This window comes from Oreochromis niloticus, linkage group LG23 (genome assembly GCF_001858045.2).
Source record: "Oreochromis niloticus isolate F11D_XX linkage group LG23, O_niloticus_UMD_NMBU, whole genome shotgun sequence".
Classification (NCBI taxonomy): Eukaryota; Metazoa; Chordata; class Actinopteri; order Cichliformes; family Cichlidae; genus Oreochromis; species Oreochromis niloticus.
This window is the reverse complement of record NC_031986.2, coordinates 32,546,260-32,564,532: the sequence shown is the minus strand read 5'-3', so window position 1 is coordinate 32,564,532 and position 18,273 is coordinate 32,546,260. Positions and strand designations below refer to the sequence as shown.

Genomic DNA, 18,273 nt, shown 5'->3' with positions numbered 1-18,273 from the left:
TAATCACATTTAGCAACAAAGGCTTAAGACACACAAGGAGAAAAGGCAGTGGGGTTGAGATGAGGGTTGAATCCACAAGAGGGCAGCGATGGAACATTTACTGACAAAAACCAGATGTGTGTACAGCTGTGGTAGTCAAACAGCCTCAAACGCACACCTCTCCCACCAAACTGAAAGAGGCACATCATCATTTCATGTCCACCCTGCAACAACATATCGTCCTATGTGTAATATCTGATGACGACCTGTAGACTTCTTTGTTCTTAATGCATCTTAGGAACACATTATTTTAAATCTGAAAACTAGTTATCCCATCATTTTATCTGAATGGGATAAGAAGAAATGTGAGTTGATTCTAGCAAAGGAGAAAAACAACCAACTGCCTCACAGACAAATCTGCAGCAGCACGCACACTCATCTAATGTTTATTATTGTCTTGTGAGTGTCTTGATGCATGCTCAATCATCCAGGTAATTAAATCCCAAAAGGTTGATTCTGTTCAACGCTACGTCTGGATGAACAGAATCAGCCTTTCGGGATGTCTTGTGAGTGTTCACAACACCTGAAAAAGAGATTTTATATATTTATTATCAACTGTGAACTGATTTAAAACACTAGATGCTTGGCCTGTTCTCCCCACGTCTGCGTTTACAATGTGCCGACCACTAAAACAGGCCCGTTTTTCTCCTCTTACTGCTGTCTGACACAAAGCACATGGTGAGGACATTTACACATTATTCCCACAGTAACAGGTCACAAGGAGAGGAGCAACAACAACAAGAAAGAAGATAGCATTACTGCAGGAACTGTTTGCTTCATTACAATCATATGATACCAGTTAAGCTAACTGAGTCATTCACAGCCAATTACTGCATTTGGAGAAGCATCCATGTTTGGAGAAACCCGAGCAAGAGAAGAAAATATGTGGAAAACTGAATCACTTGTTGTTGGGGTTTTTTTAATGAAACTTGAACAGATGTTTCATCTTGTGACATACGAGCCTGAAGGGTGTGGTGTACGGGAGGTAAAATCTTACTGGTAACAGGGGCGGCGTTGTTTGGAGTGTCAGCCCTCAGGTACTGCGTGGTCTGGGTGGACGGCTGAGAAAGGCCCTGTGAGCTTCCACTGTCACTCACACTGAAAGACACAGAGTAGTATGTTATAGGTAAAAAAAAAACAACAACAACAACAACAACAACAAAACAGTCCTTGATAAACATCCTCCGTCCGTTAACAAGTGATGACCCTGGAAGTACAGCAGGATATATGCATAGTTAAAAAAAAATGTAAAGCACAGGATAGTCATTTTCTTTCAGTCAGTCAGGTCATAGTTTTAATTGACAGTCACATGGCTCAAGGTGCTTTATAGTGTAAGACCCTATTTGGTGACAGTGAGAAAGAAAAACTCTCTTTTAACAGGAAGACACCTGCAGCAGAACCATGATCAGGAAGGGGCAGCCATCTGCTGTGACTAATGAGGGTGAGGAGGAGGAAGACAAAAGACATTTTTGGGAGAGTTCTATAATAAATACTAATAATTACTACTGATTAAATTCAGTAGTGGTGTATAAACACACAGAGAGTGAGGACAAGAATTAATGTTCAGTGCATTATGTGAAACATCCACATAAGCCTATTGTAGCATAACTCAGAGATGGTTCAGGGTGACCCAATTTAGCCCCAACTATGAGCTTTATTTAAAAAGAAAGTTTGAAGCCTTTTAAGTACTTTTGAGTCTTGAAAGTAGAGAAGGTGTCCGTCTCCTGAATCCTTTAAGAGGTCTTTAAGATATGACGTGGCCCTTTTATTAAAGATTTTGTTTGGGAGGAGAATGATTTTAAATTCAGAATTGAATTTAAAAATGTCTAACATGATAAGTGTGTTAGCTTGTTAAAATTTCTGACTGCCCCAATGGCAAACCCTATCTGAATGTGCTGATCTAATTTCACATTGATAACCTGTGCAAGCTTCTTCTAAAGTGGAGATTACAGGAAGAGGTCAGTTATGTATCAGGGTGTAAGATTGCTTTGGAAGCAGAACAAGCAAAAGAACCATACCTGTCCTCCATCTCCACTCTCTTCATGCTGTGCAGGTGTAGGATGGCCAGAATGATGGCCACGAGGAAGATGACAATGCAGCAGACACTCACGCTTATATAGAACACCTGGGTGGAGGTGGTGGGAGCGGTAACACCATCTACTGATGACACAAAAATGTCACACATTAAGAATCAGGCAAATAAGCCACTCTGAAAAATGAGAGAGAAAAAAAAGGGGGGAAGATTACAGCATAAAAAATCCATCCATCATCGCATGATGCAAAAATATGATGCAAGGCCACCGGATGAAAAAAGGCACACATGGAAAAGAAAGTATTAGAGCACCTCGGGCTCCACTCAAGAGTTAATGGAGACCTGGAAAAGCGGTGACTGTGCCCGGGATCCAGCATCTGAGAGCTGTTCTCATCACCTCTCTAAAAGCCTCAGAGGGCCCCGGGTTCCTCGGGTCTACCCAAGCAGAAGGGAGACGACCCACTAATGGTGCTTTGCTTCAAAGAGGCTCACACAAGTCTGAATAGATGAGAACAACCACTCCAACTCTGAGGTGTGGGTGGGAGCTGACAGAGTGGTCTTCAATAGCACAATGAATCCTTCTCTTTAGCCCTCAATTCATTTTCTTTTTTCCTAATGAAGACCGACTACTGAAGCCTCCTATACAGCTGACTTCATAGTAATTTAACATCTGTCTCACTAGGCTGATGCCACCTGTGAACAATACATGCAGCAGGAAGAGGGGGAGAAGGTGGAAAGTTTACTTACAGTCAGGTCGAGGGAGAGAGTTATTGTTGAGAGGAATGGGGATCTTTTCAGAATCGATTCCTGTTTGTGGAGGGGAAAAAAGGGAGAGAGAGTGAGAAATACATAAACTTCAGTCAACATCAAATTATCAAAATATACTCAAATGATGCTAACTTCTAGCTCGGACTCGGCTTTATTAACATAGGCTTGGTGTAACCTCTTATTTCAGCCTCTGTTTTAGAGCCTTTCTTTATAAACCCATGCTCCTGATGATTATTAATTAATTTTAAGGCAGGTATGAGAACTTTAGCAAAGTGTTTTTGCTTTTCTCCAAAGGAGAAAAAAAAACCATTCATATAACTTGACTTCAATCCATATTTCTTCTGGTGGTTTAAACCAACTTTTCTTCTCACTGGTTCACCTGTGTACACTATCACGCCTGTAAACACTTTTTCCCCTAAAAACAGAAAATGAAATTTAAACTTCTTCTCAAAAACAAGTTCCGTCCACAACCAACAGACTATGACGTGATGTGATGTGTGAATGCAAAACATATAACACTGAAAGAAGAAAAGTAAAAGCACTCAGTGAAGTTTAAAAATGCTCATGATAACAGATAACATTTTTTACTTTCAGTTTCTTTGACCACATGGACCCAGGAAATATGGGACCTTGGATTTCCACCACATATCCTGAACTCCAAGGATAAAGCATTTCAGACCAATACTACAGTGATACATAACAGCTGAGCGTGACAAGTAATTTATCCATACAACATGACAGCAACACAGAAAATGTGGTTTAAATTAAAAATTTTTTAAAAAGCATGTCTCTACTACACAACGGGGAATTTTTTTTCCTAAATCTTTGGTGCAATTTATTATAAAGCCCAAAAGCAGCTCATTTATCTCAACATTAAACAAAAAGCTCTGCTCCAAACAGAAGAACACAAAACACAAACTCTTCACTCTGTTAGTTTGGTCTTGTTTAGAGGCTGATGATGAAACCCTTGAAAAGTTGAGCAGTTAACTTATTTTGACAACAAGTTGCGATCATAAAACAGCAAACACGGACAAACATTTTCAGTGCTCTCCGGTGTCACTGCAGGCAGCGACAGGGAGGAATGACTGCAACTCGGGCACACAAAGAATCTGTTCATGCTACCAATTCGACTCCTGCTTAAAATAAGATGGGAATAAATTTGTTTCCACGGGGGCATATGGCAAGAAGCCTCTGGGCCACATGTAATTATCTTCAGGCAGTTTGAAAATAGCAGCGAACGAGGAACACAAGAACCTGCACATCTCCCTACTGTTAACTTTAACGTTTGGTTAATAATGTAGGGGAACCAGCAGTATGACAGATTTTTATTTATTTATTTATTTTATGAAATTAGAAGGGTGACATTTATTGATATGACCTTTAAAGGGTTAATGTCCGCCTGGTAAACTGCCTTTAAATACATAAGCTAATGACAAGAAGAGAGATCTATGACCTTGGTGCATCTGTAGTCTTTCTTAATCTAAATCAATGCTGCTCGAGCGTGTCTGCCCTGCTGTTATGTTTTTATGTCCCTTTCTTATTAATTAATTTATTTTTTTATCCCCCTGCATTTATACAATCCTTGGTAAGGAAAGAGTGTTTTTAAACTGCTATGAGCTGTAAGAGGTCTTTCTAATTTGTGGTTCCTGTCTGATGGCCTTAGAAGGGATATGCATACTTCACCATTGCCCCTAGAGGCCAGAAGGTGTTGTGGTCACTTTACTGGTTGCGTTTCACACGGGCTGTGATGTTACCACAGACCAGTCAGGGTCTACAGCCCATTTTGACATCTGAATGCATATTTGTAAAGCTTGTGATGTAACCTGCAACCAACCGTGTGTGTCAAGTTACAAAAACAATCGTGATGTGCGTGACTAGCTGAAATGACACTGAAAACATACCAAATACTACTGTTTACAGGCTGACAACGGCGAGAATGAAAGAGGATTAATTGCTTTGCTGGGTTCTTTGAAGCTCCTGAAGAAGGTGCAGGCTGATACGCGATGGTTCAATTTTTATCGTCTATAGCGAACAGAAACAGAGGTCTTTTGTTACATGTTACCTCGAGTGGCCCTGGGTGTTTTTAATAACATTTGATTGGTCATAGTTCTTCCATTCCCCCCCGAGCAGTTCTCCAGTTACCCCATTTCATTTTATTTTAATCAGATTTAAAATTTTAATTTACAATTTTGCTTTTCAATATTAGTAAAAATTGTCAGATGTCATCAAATTTCACTACAAAGCTCTTACTGTGTTTTGAGTTTCATAATTAATAAAGCTAAAAATGTCTTTTCATACTATTAATATTTTCCTTGTTACAAGCCCTCTGAGTACATAGGGCCGGCACAAAACTTTGCACCCATTTGTGATCCAACTTATTTTCATAAGGCGCTTTTCACATTAAATTTTCAGAGCTGACAGACTTTTTAAACCTCACATTTGTTTAGGTGAACAGACTCTTACTCTTATAGCACATTTTCCTCCTCTTGAAGTTGAGCACTGTGTAGTTGTTGGCATGGATGGTCAGATTCAGCTGCATTGTTAAAAATGCCTCTTCATCTACTTTGCCCGAACATAAGATGTCCACTCTGAAGACTGTGGAGGACACACACACACACACACACACACACACACACGCACACACAAAAACACAAATATTACACACACGTAAAAACTCCATCATAGTTTCAGGATTTTCAGAACTTTGCTTTAAAAATTAAAGGTAGTATGACTAAAGGTGAATATTTGACAGACCAGAGGGAACACGGGGCACTTCCCCCTGAAGGGAGATGTTGCACCATGGCGGGTTCAGGGCTATGGGGTTCTCCACGCTGAATGCAAGCCGGTAGTCAACCTTTAAACGAGGAACGGAGAAGAAACGTTAATATTTCCCTCACACGTGTGATCAGATGACCTGTGTGCTGAGAACATGCTCAGTCTCACCTTTGTCTTGGAGTACCATGTGAAGTAGAGGCTGTTGGTCTCAGTGGGCACAGACATGTTGAAGGAAAGTGCGTAATGGTTCACCACATCGTGTCGCACGTAGTACAGCTCTGCATCGAGGCCTGTGTGAGAAGAAGGAACAGATTTTACTTTGGTGAGAACCTCATTCAGTACAGGAGATGATCGAACCCGTAAACTCTGTGGACTGACATCACTTAACAAACACCTCTATTCTGAAGAAATTATTGAGATCACTGGACATAAAAGACCTTTTACAACACATTTCCTCATTCAGAGCAAGTCTCGTATACGGTTAAATATCCAGTCACACTGCTAGCTGCACTAGCAGGCTTCTCCTCAGTAAAGGGACATGGACTAAACATTGCAACAGTATTGCGCTGTGAGCACTTAATAACACTTAATGGTCATGTGAAAAAGTTCAAAAGGTTTAACTCAGACAGCGTCCAAAAATATCAGCATAATTTCCAATCTAGGAAACTAAACCCGACACTGACAATCTGTGCAACCGTTCACAGAAAGCTCAGCAGGCTGGTACTCTGTGCCGTTTCTTCCCCTTTTATTTTAACGAATTCAAGCCTTTAAAGAAGCCTCTCTTTTTTTCTTTTTTTTACTCCATCAAAAACTGTAATGTATGCTGGTGAAATCCCCCAACCAGTGCCCAAGGCAGTGCTATCACTCCTTGAAAGAGTCTGTCTGGCAGAGAAGGGTCTATCAGTCTGTGAATATCTAGTTTAAAGAGAAGCGAAGAATGCACCCAGACTCCCACAGTACCCCTGGGTGTCTCAGAGCACCCGTCATAGGGTGTTCTTACACCGGCTCAATTAAAAACAGAGGAGACGAGGGTTACGTAAACTTTCTAACGAGTCCAAAGAACAAGACAGCTGCTCTCGCTTTTTCTGTTGATCACATTTTCAGCTTGTGAAAAGGTAAAATTCAGAAACTAAGACTTTAGATGATTAAATGAAAAAAGGGGGGGGGTTGACTTGCATGGAAAGAAAAGGGGTGTGCTGAAAGGCAAAGGAAGGGAATGATCACAGTAAATGTGTTTTGTCTCGACTAGCTTGCGTTGTAATTAGGGCTGCCACGATTAGTCGACTAGTCACGATTACGTCGACTATTAAAATCGTCGACGACTAATTTAATAGTCGACGCGTCGTTTGAAGCTTTGTAAGATCCCAAAAGACGCAGGAATAAGAAGTAGTATTTAAGAGTGTAATAACGGACTGAAACAGAAGATGGCAGCACTGCATGTACAAGGATGCCAGCTGCCGTTAAACCCCGAAGAAGAAGAAACTGTGTCCCAGAATTCATAGCGCGGCCCAGCGCAGTTGTCAACAATGGCGGCAGCTAGTTAGTTTTAATGTTACTCTTATTATTCTTTCTGGGTCACAAAATAAACGTTTAACATATTTTCAGGTGAGAATGTAGCTGTGTAAACCTCAAATATTTGCTCAGTCTATCAAGACACCACATATTTTCAAAAGCCCTCCGACGTTTTCGGAGACGTCGTCTGTTACCCACCAGCTCGATAGTGAGCCGGGGTTCTAGGCTCATTAGAGTCGGTGAGAACACCGGACTCCCGGCAAATCGTTTTCAAACTCACCGCCGTCTTTCGCTACTCAGGTTAAACATGTAATATAAGTCACTTTGGCTGAGAAATAAAGTTATAGTTTTTGCACAGCTGAATAAACGTCAAGCAGACAACTGATTATCAGAAGTGTGAGATGCTCGAGAATATACTCCGATGTCCTGTTATATTTTAGATAGCAAGGAGCAGACGGCTGAGTTTATTAAACTTTACTGAAACAATCTGCAAATTTCATTAAAAGTGTAATAAATTATCATCTTGTCTTCATTTTTAGTTAGCACATACCTTAAACACTTCAAGCTGTAAGCTAATGATAGTTATATAAGAGCAGATGCTGCTGGTGCAATAAGCTGTACATTTTACGTCCAATGGATGCATGATCTGATTAGTCGACTAATCGCAAAAATAATCGGTGACTAGTCGACTATCAAAATAATCGTTTGTGGCAGCCCTAGTTGTAATTGTAAATTTTCATAGTGTGAAACTAAAACTTTGCATGCCTTCCTTAAATTAAAGTTGTATTTTTAAAAAGAGCTTTAATCCAATCTTTCAATCTCATTGATCATATCAGGACTGACCCAAGTTTGCACCTGGATCGGCATCAGCTCACAATCAGAAGTCCGTTTTTCTGCTTTTCCAGCAGCTTCAGAACAGCATGCTGATTCAAGCACACCCCAAACAGCAACAGGGGTGCGAAGTCACAAAGTAGAAATACTCAGTTACTGTAGAATTTTCAGGTATCTGTACTTGAGTTTATTTTTCTGACAACTTTTTACTTTTACACCCTACTTCTTTTCTTTCTTTTTTTCTTTCTGTACTTTCTACTTCTTACATTCTCAAAACAGGCTTGTTACTTTTGGTTTGTCGGAACTGTAGGGAGTTATTTCGTCACTGCAGGCCACCAACATCAAGCAGACTTGAGCCTAAACAGTAACACATGAAAGGCACTCCTTTTTGTGTATTAATCACCAGGAAATGTCGACTAAAACGAGATCAAACAGGCACAAGCGTGTGTCATACTCAGAGGTTAGAGTGGGCCAGTGTTTTGTTTTTTGACACAACACCGGAACGACTGCAGGTGTCCATAAGTTGCAATCGCAGTACTTCAGCACGTAGCTAGCCCTACAGAAGACTAGCAAGCATAAAGGGACTGATTTTTTTTTTTTTTTTTTTTAGGGCAAACTGGTTAGTTTGCTGTACTGTGATGGATTTAAACTAAAGAACAGTGCACAGTGGCCGTGCTTTCATGGTCAGAGTTAGGTACATTAAGTATAGCAGAGCTGATTCTGAAGTTAAGCTGGTGATGCTGAGATTCATTCACTGAAATCCACTCTCATAAGAACCTTATACCATCTAGAAAAAGACCCCCAGCATAAACATGCTGTCAGTGTAGAGGATGGAAATCAGCCAGGACAAGTCATGATCGTGAACATCTGCTCACATCTGGTTGAATTCAATTGTGTACACCCACAAAGAGCAGCAGGTCAGCTTACCACAGCCTGTACACTAAGAAAATCTACTGCAGCTCTCAATAGAAGTTATTGTAAGTTGTGATTCTTTTCCCACTCTGACAAACAAAGCTGATTTTAGGGTTCCCCCACCTGTTTAGAGGCAAAGACACCCTCTACAATGTAGGCATAAGAAAATAGAGCTATTTTTTTATTTTCCTTCTTTTTCTCTGCTCATGTTCTACTTACCTGATTCAAGCTTAGTACCTTTATTAGAATTGAAATTCAGACCAACATAAAGTTTGTATTCCTATCTACTAATATAATTTAATTATTACATTAATGTGGGACAAGGTTCAGTGAGCTTTGCATAAAAATAGGTGGTAGAGATGTTCTTTGAGGAACTACTTTGGTACTTTTTCACCTTTACTCAAGTAGTTGAATCAGTACTTCAACTTTTACTGGAGTATTTTGAAACACTAGTAACTGTACTTCTACTTGAGTACACAATGTCTGTACTTTTGGCACCTCTGAACAGGAATAATTACCTTACTCGTGCTCAACTTTGTGTGCCCCCCTTGTCTCAACATGAGGCCACACACATCTCTTATACCAATTAAATTATGCAGCCAGGCATAAAGGCTCCAAGAGGACGAGAGTGGCTCAAGTTTCTCACAGCACTTTCCACCCAAAATGCCAGAATTTCAAAACAGGAATCGGAGGTGGTGGCAGCAGCAGCAGCCTGTAAGTGTACACAGACTGAGGATGGGGAATAAGTGGTTCCTGAGGTGGAGGAAGTTGAACCATGCACTGCACTTTAATCCCTGACTTATATACTCAGCTCTCTGGAATGAAAAACAGTATTACCAGGAGATGTGTCTGTAAAAAGGACTCCTTTTTGATTAGTGGTGTGCCTTGCACATCAAACAACTAGAGATGCCACCAGCTCTGATGCTAACTCAGACTTCTGAAATACTAAAGGAGGGAAAAAAAAAAAAGGAATCCCAGTATGACACTTGAGAGCGTGTTGTTGGCATTTCCAGCACAATTTTTATGTTTCACTGCAGCATTTAAGCAGTTTCTTTAAGCACATTTCTTATCCCATCCATAAAGAAACACACAGTTATCAGGCCAAGCACTTGAGCAATATAAAACTAGAATTATTTTTTGCAGCCTTACATTAATTTTTGCATAATTATATGATTAGGATGCACAATTAATCCAGTGCCCCTGTCAACAAACTTAACAGTGCTCCTAACAGCAGATGATTTAATACAGTTGGTGTTTTGTCTGTTCGTATGGAAGTATTTGAAAAATTACTTTAAAAAATTCATGCATGAAATTACTACCAATATACTGGCACAGCGGCAAAGTAAACGACACGAAAGCAGTGCATGACCCAACTTGCAGAGATCCGTGAGGTAACCAGTGTCTAAGTAACAAAGAAACAAGGACAAACATATTATTATGAAGTATTATTGTATGGAAATTCTTTTTAAGTTCAGATCCCTTAAATTATGTCTCAGTAATTCAACCATTACACTGCTTTCAGAGAGCTGATCGGTGTAATCGCTTGCTCTTTCTGGTTGCTTTTCTTACTAACATTCCTTCCATCCTAGAGATTCCCTCCACTTCACTGTAAGACACCGTGGAAATAATCCACAGCCCCTGCTCTGTGGAAAAATGGATTCAAAACTAGTTTAGCCAAAGATAATAAAGTTACAGTAATAACAAGAATAAGGCTTCAGCTCAAATCATTTAAAGTACTTTTCAAAGCTGAAGTGTTTGTACAAAAGCTTCTTTGCTAAGCCCTGATAGTAGCATGGTGGATCGGTGACATCAGATAAAAACATACATTCACTTTCAGGCATTTGGCTCACAAAAGGATGGAGGGTAAGAATTACCAGCAATGCTCCCAACATACACATGTGCCTCGCCAATGATCAGTCAGTGAATCTACTGAGGCCAGATTCACCAACACTAGGGCCAGCTGGCACTGAAGAGCTACTGTCAGGATTTACCAAGGAGCCATATTATTAATAATTTGCAACTAAAATGTACAGACACTGTAATTTTAGGAGCTGGCCTTATTTGTAGGAGTTTCCCTTTCAGAGTGCAAAGTTTGGGAGGAGAATATTTAAATTAATTATACATAATAATGATTTACGGAGGTTTGTTGTGGGTAACTACAAATTAAGCCAAACATAATGAATGAAAAATAAAGTTTGCCTCATTGTGCACCACACATGGCCATGATTGGTGCAGCTCAGTGTGGTCATTTATTTAGAAAGACGGGATAAGATGTTGCCCAAATAAGTGTGTAACTAGCACAGATGTCCAGTTCTTCAGTGAGTCCTCATCCCAGACGTTTAGAGCCAGCCGAGCCTTCATGCTCCTGGTCCTCAATAATACCGTGAATTTGATGAAACACAGCATAGCTTAAAACGAAAGAAAAGAATCCAAATATGCTACTTTAGTAAGCCACAGAAACACTTAATCAGTGTTTTATATATAATTTTATTGTATTTGTATTTTAATTTTAGGTTTTCACTTGTATTATACTCAAGTTTCTAAATGCTTTTCTTTTGTACTTTATTTTTGTTCTTAATTCTTCTAGTTAACTGGAAAAAAGTACTTAGTCAGCCATTTCTCTACTCTATTTAAGCTGGTATGTAGTTTTCTATATGTAGTGTTTAATGTTTTGGCTGCTATAACAGGAATTTCCCAACTTCTGGGATAGATCTCAAGAATATCTCATCTTATTGAACAGTTCTGCATGATGTTCCTGACCACACCAATGAAGTTCTGACGGATGCCATGTAACAAAGGTCCATTCTGAGTCAGTAAAAAGCATACGGTATGCATGATTTATACATCTAGGAGGAACGAGATGCACCACAGAAAGGAATAGCATGAAGAAGCTGTTCAGAATAAAGATTTGGTGAACATTTGAGGATGCCATCCTAGTCTGACACTAGTAATGTAAAAAGAAAGAACATACATGTGTTCAAATCCCTATAAAAGCCACATGAGATGATGTACAAAACCACACAGAGCACCACACTGACACACTACACCTCAGAGCTGCTCAGTACAATCAGTCCTCTGCTCTTCACCACAATATGAGGACTTTCCTTAAGGGCACAACAACCCTGATTCTAACCATGACAGAGGAAAGGGGCTTACTCACCCTCATCCCTCTTCCTACATTTTTCTTAGTGGTTCAGACCTGAATAAGCAGCTGAATAACCGAAGTGCCAAAAACTGCAGTTCCTCTTATGTCCACTTGAGTAATGTCCATTTTCAAAAACGAATCTGTAGCCAATCATCGTCTGTTACGTCTCACCTCCACTTAATAGAGTCAATAAATTGGACCTCCCCTCAATGTTTTTGTTTCAAGAGTCTTTTGGAATATTTCCTAATGTAATTATGAACTGTGAATCATGCAAAGCAACTTTGTTTCATGCAAAGCTACTGTAGTAGGGAGCTTTTCCATAAAATACCACCCCGCCCTCCCCACACACACACACACACACACACACACACACACACACACACACCATTTCATACACCCGTATCTACACAGTTATAAAACACAGCAATAAGCCAGTAATATGAAATTCAGCTTAGCAGAGTGTCGCTAAATTTTAAGTCAACAGTCCTCCGTGAGCTGTGGATCACATTGCAGACTTTGAAAAAGGAGAACAAAAGGTGGTAGTGGCCAGGTGGCAAAGTCCAGGGCAGATATAACAAAGACCCTCTTGTACCTCCCCAAAGCCTTCATCCCTGAGTGCTCAGGAGATAAACACTCCTTACAGCCTCTCTCTGGAAAGATAGTGGCCACACAAGCCAAGGAAGGAGAAAATGAGGGCACACGTGAAACCCTATCAACTGGAAACTCTAAACAAATCCACAGACACAGGAAGGAGGCGGGGGGTAAAGGCATCAGAGCCGCAGCGGAACTACTCACCGAAAAGGCCTGATTTTCAAGTGTGACTGGAAATAAGGTTAAGCTAGCTGAGTTGAGGTTCAAGTTAAAGCAGCATATATCACAGAAGTTGCAATAAGCAACTGCAAAATCTTCAAATCTATTCCACTGGTAATAATGTCTGAATAAGGTATTTTGCTGCAGGTACAGGAAGCCTGTTGCAGTAACATCTAAAATAAGACTAACTGTAGTAATCCCCTCCAACTGAATGATGTGAATATGTTTGTGTAGCAGTTTGCCTAGACCCCAAAAAAAGCACATTAGCGCTGAAAAATAGTATGCAAGAACAAATATTAAAAGAACTGGATAATCATGACTCCACATTATAACATCATGCACATATTATAAATCATTAAAAAAAGAGTTTTAAATGAGAGCTTTCTTATAATATGTCTTTCTTATCATTTCTTTTAATATGTAAAATTTCATTGTTTTCAAATGCTTTAGACATCGCACCATTACAGCTTTGCAGGATTTAATAATAACCTGCATGACAACACACTATGGCTCAGTTGGTGTTTTTTTTAAATCAGTACACGCCACATCAAAAGCCCCCCCCCACCCAAAAAGAGATTATTACATTATTTTCTAATTGAAAAAGACGTATATAATTGTAATGTAGGGCAGGGTTTAATTTTAGCTTGGATCAAACAAACAAATAACCAGGTTTTTTGCTTTGATAACATTGGCTCTAATACGAGGCACTGAGCTACCAATTCTCCACGGGCAGTCACCTGACATGCCATCTAGCTCACAGTTAGATTCAACAGGCAATCATCAAAGTTTGTTCTATCCAGTTTGTTCCATAAAACAGCTGCAATACAGGGGTCTGAGGGGTGGGGAGCTTAAGTGCATCAAATGTAGGCCAGGCCGGGACAGAGTCGTTTACAGTTTCAGGAGATGACTGGAAAGATAACGCTAGGAGCACATACGTACTATGGAAAATACAAGAACAGGAAAATGAAGCCAAGTCCAGTTCCTGGGCTGTGCGAGTGATACATTTGTTAGGCCTGTGAAGTAGCTAGGAAGCTCGCAATTTTCTAGTTGTTAAATCAGGGTCTCTATATCACTGTAAAATAAAATTGAAAGAATCAAGGGTTTTTAACCCCCTGATAAAATTAAAAACAGAAGCACAGAACAGCACAAGCTTTTTCTGCAGGCTACACTCTATCTGGAAATATACGCAGATCAAGCAGAAGGGCAGGATGAGACTTTACAACAGCGCTGTGAAGTCAGTCCTGTTTATGGGTCAGATTACTGAAAACCAAGACAAACGTCAGAGCAACCAAAGACCTCCACACTGGGCATCTTTTCATTTTTTCTAGTAACTGCTTGTCCCTGGTGGTCTGCATCCACCGTGTGATACCTGCTGTGGGCAAAAAAAAGGAACACCAGGCGACAGTGGTCTCGTGCCTCAGGAGACGTGCACAGCATGCAGTGAAAGAAAACTGAAACAGACTCCAAACTGCTGATCCAGAGACAAAAGCAGCTGAATTCAACTGATGATCCTTCCATTGGTTCAAAATACACGAACCTTGTGGTTTTTACTTCCTCCTCGAAGATGTTAGTCATCTCAGCTCTTACAGTGCATTGCTGATTTATAGGCTTGATTTATGACAAACGAAATAGTAAAAATGAATGCATTAAGACATTCTTTTAAATTTAGTTTTATTTTTTTCTCTTCTGATTATTTTGTTTTCTGTAATCATTATTCAGCCTAACTGGCACTTTTTCTTAATAGCATCATGTCACCATCTTATACAATAGTAGAAAATAACACGCTTATGAAACAACTTCACAATCTGTTAATCTCATAGTCCAACACATCTCACAGCAGTTCATGAAACAGTTAAAGTCTAACCACTAATTTTTGTTTCTTTACGCAAATTTCCCAACTTTATTTTTGTTTCCTTGAAGGAGATTTTTTATCTGTCTGGTCTCATATATAATGATTCATGGCCATGATCACAATACCACAGTGATGTGTTCCTGTAGACTAAATACATTTCCAGCTGAAATACTTCAGTTTCAAAGTCTCAGAAGTTTCCGATGAACATAAAGAAACTGTTTTCATTACCGTTTCTGCTGTGAGATCAGCTACATAATGCCCAACGTCTAACATTCACACTTGCAGAAATATTACTTCACACTTTCTTGTGCATATTTTCTGTAAACGTGTGTTAAAACTGAACTAAACTGAGATCAATCTTCTTTCTTGAAAACACATCATCATCTCTTTCCCTGGAAACATTTCAGTCGCTTGTCTCTGCAGAAAACCACTTTTAGAAGTTTCTTTACATCCAGTAACTAAAAAGGAGTTTTAGCATCCAAGTTTAGGAATAAAAAACTGAATCCCCCTTAATGATGTGAATTTAGCATGACCGAACTTCCTGAACGAAGAGCACCGCTGAGCTTTTACAGATGGCCTGCAAACAACAGCACTAGATGAATTTCAGGGTTCCTTAAAGCCAGAAGAAAAACTCGCATTAAGTCACCATCTTTGTGGCTTTCTTTCACTCACTTCAAAGAGGCTGTACATCAGTTTCTTTCTTTTCTTCCTTCGAGCAGCCCGAGGGCAGGCGCGAATGAAGGCAGGGAGAGGAATCTGAGGAAGACTGTCCTATTAAAAGGCTCCTCATTCATGGTTACTTTTTGCTCAAAAGGGACTCATTCGTTTACTCAACAAATATCAACCAGTTTACTGAGAAAATGATCAGCTGTTTCATTTCATCCTGAATAAAGGGTCATTTAAGAGGCCTCTCATCTCACACCTACTCATCTATATTTGGCTTTGTGTGTGCAGTTGTGGCCAAAGGTTTTGGCAGTGGCACAAAGTTTGTTTTTACATGTTTCTGTGATTTATTGAACAACAATTACAAGGATTTCACACATATCGAAAAACTTATTGGCAAATAAATAAAACTTTAGTTTTAGCAGTGAGGCCACTGGCAAAACTTTTGGTCACGACTGTACAGCAACCTTTGAAAGGCTGGGTTGTGAGCACGAGGTCAGATGTAGGGAGGTGCATTCCCCTAACACAGCATATCACCTATTTTAGGACAGCACAAAGATGAAAAGGCTCCATCTGATTTAAGCTTCTCCTGCTCCTAATATTTCTCAAGTCAAATTAAATAAACCTACAAGACTGAAAGAAAACATGACAGTATATTTCCGATTTCAACAGGAGGGCAACCATCTTCTAAAACGTGTTGATGCCTTGCAGAACTTTTTGTGAGTGCAGAGATTTTCAGACAAAAGATGTGAAGGCAGGGGCTCCTCTATTCAGCCATGGGATCCTTGGAGAGTGGCATGAAGGAAATGAATACTGCTGCCAATCACTCCTCACTGTTCACAGGCTCTTTTTCAAAGCCCGGGCTTTGTCTTTCAGGTCTTTGGAGGAGGGGAGGAAAGCCTGTTACCCGACCTGGACGTAGAGTTTTACTCCTTAGCTTGCATGTTGAAAAAGATCTGGCTTTATTTGTCATTTTTGGAGGATTTACACTCAACCCTGACCTACTCGCCTGACTGGGAGACTGAAAAACATGACCACACACCTAGAATTTTTCCCCTTGGAAGGAACAACGACATGCAAAGGAAAGGATCTATATGTTTTGAAGGAAACCTATTATGCTCATTTCCAGCTTTATATTTTTAATGTTAGACTACTAAAATAAAATTATTCGTCTCTCTCAGCTGCTCTTAGATTCTTGTAGTCTAGCAGTATCTTTGAATGAGTCACATTTGAAAATACTCCTTGATAGGATTGACAGTTCATCCTCTGCGGTCTCTGGCGTTAGCATCTTTCTCTTTCCATCTGTCTTTCTGAATTTATCTTCACTCCATCTTTTTTTCCTCGAGCTTTACTAGAGTAGCTTTGCTTGATTCGCAGTCCAAAATAATCCTCATCTTAAACTGGTCCTTGAAACAGCACCTCAGTTCATCATAACGTATTGTTCAGACTATTTGACGCTTACTGACTGCATCTCTCTGACACATGGCAAACAATGCAGTGGTGGCACAGCACCCTAAAACAGAAAATGGGTTTCCAGAGTTGACAACAGCGGCACCTATTACTGTGATCATAATCAAATCCTTCAGAGGTAAAAAGCCAGTGACAGTCCTTTAAACCATCTGATCAACAAGCTTAAATGTGAAGAAAAGCATTTTTTCAGCTCCTCCCACCAGCGATAAAGCTGTCGAATTAAGAAGTTATAAAGTAAATTATATTGCATTGAACACCAAGTAAGGATAACACAGACATGCCTGATCAGCCTATCATAGACATCTTCAGTTTTATTGAGATTTTTTAATCCTTAATAAATAATACAGTCATGTAATTCACGATGTAGTTGTAAATTGCCCTGTGTTATCGAGCAGCCAAACTATGATATCATGTGCTTCAATAATAAACATAATTCATACGTCTTAGAATGTCAAACGTTATTTCACTTATTTGTCTTAAAAAAGGTTATTTTTTTTCATTAAATATATTTATATTGTAGTTATTAAATAGATTAGCGTCTTAGAAACTTTAACTTTAAGGGCGCTTTAATGGCGACCGTGGTTCAGGGGGTTGGGAAGCTCATCTTGTAACCGGAAGGTTACCGGTTCGATAAGAAGACACTTCACCTACCGCCTACTGGTGCTGGCCAGAGGGGCCAATGGCGCAATATGGCAGCCTCGCTTCTGTCAGTCTGCCCCAGGGCAGCTGTGGCTACAACTGTAGCTTGCCTCCACCAGTGTGTGACTGTGAGGATGAATGAATAGTGGAATTGTAAAGCGCTACATAAATGCAATCCATTATTATTAATAAAACTATTCTGGTAGCACTATGATGCTTTCTGTTGGATTTCCTTCACGAAGCTGACTCACTCAACAAATTTAGATGCATTAAACGTAATTCCCATTCCCAAAAGTAGGGCAGGGCGATATGGCCAAAAATATTTATCACAATAGATATTTGAAAATATGCGATAACGATATAACTGACGATATAATTGATGCAAGACGAAACTCCACAACTTTATTAGTGCAAAAACAAACCCCATCAATGTATTTTCACTTAAACAAGCAGCTGTTTTATGTGCATTAAAGCTATATAAAAATTTAACAGTGCAAATGCAAATTCCTTGCTGACAGTTTAACCAAAAGGCATTTCCAGTGGAAATTGGCCGACATATCCTGAGCATAACCATGTATAATATCCACAAAACTTAAAAAGAGGTTATACACACACAATACGGTAATATTATGTTGAAGCACAGTACGTATTACTCCGCGAGGCTCCTGACTACGGTAGCCGTAATGCTCTGACAATCCATCAAGTGGTGCGGCTTACCAAAGTCGTACTAAAACATTTTTTGACAGTTTTGAGCGCCGTGTAATACTGACCTCGAACCGATTTTATGTAAGCACAACCAGAATTCATACATAAGGTTCACCGGGA

General features: G+C 39.7%; 1 protein-coding gene across 2 annotated transcripts in view; it reads right to left on the bottom strand.

Moving 5' to 3' along the window:
* ryk (receptor like tyrosine kinase) overlaps nucleotides 1–18,273 on the bottom strand; it is a 52,692-nt gene that overhangs the window by 27,065 nt on the left and 7,354 nt on the right. Inside the window, exons 2-7 of one of the 2 annotated variants that reach the window (XM_005451201.4) lie at nucleotides 5,783–5,904; nucleotides 5,594–5,693; nucleotides 5,303–5,434; nucleotides 2,819–2,878; nucleotides 2,058–2,199; nucleotides 1,037–1,137 (exon numbers count right to left, since the gene is read on the bottom strand). In XM_005451201.4, the coding sequence (XP_005451258.1) occupies nucleotides 1,037–1,137; nucleotides 2,058–2,199; nucleotides 2,819–2,878; nucleotides 5,303–5,434; nucleotides 5,594–5,693; nucleotides 5,783–5,904 (657 nt within the window). The remainder of the gene's footprint in view (nucleotides 1–1,036; nucleotides 1,138–2,057; nucleotides 2,200–2,818; nucleotides 2,879–5,302; nucleotides 5,435–5,593; nucleotides 5,694–5,782; nucleotides 5,905–18,273) is intronic. The other variant, XM_003444274.5, reaches the window with a different exon arrangement.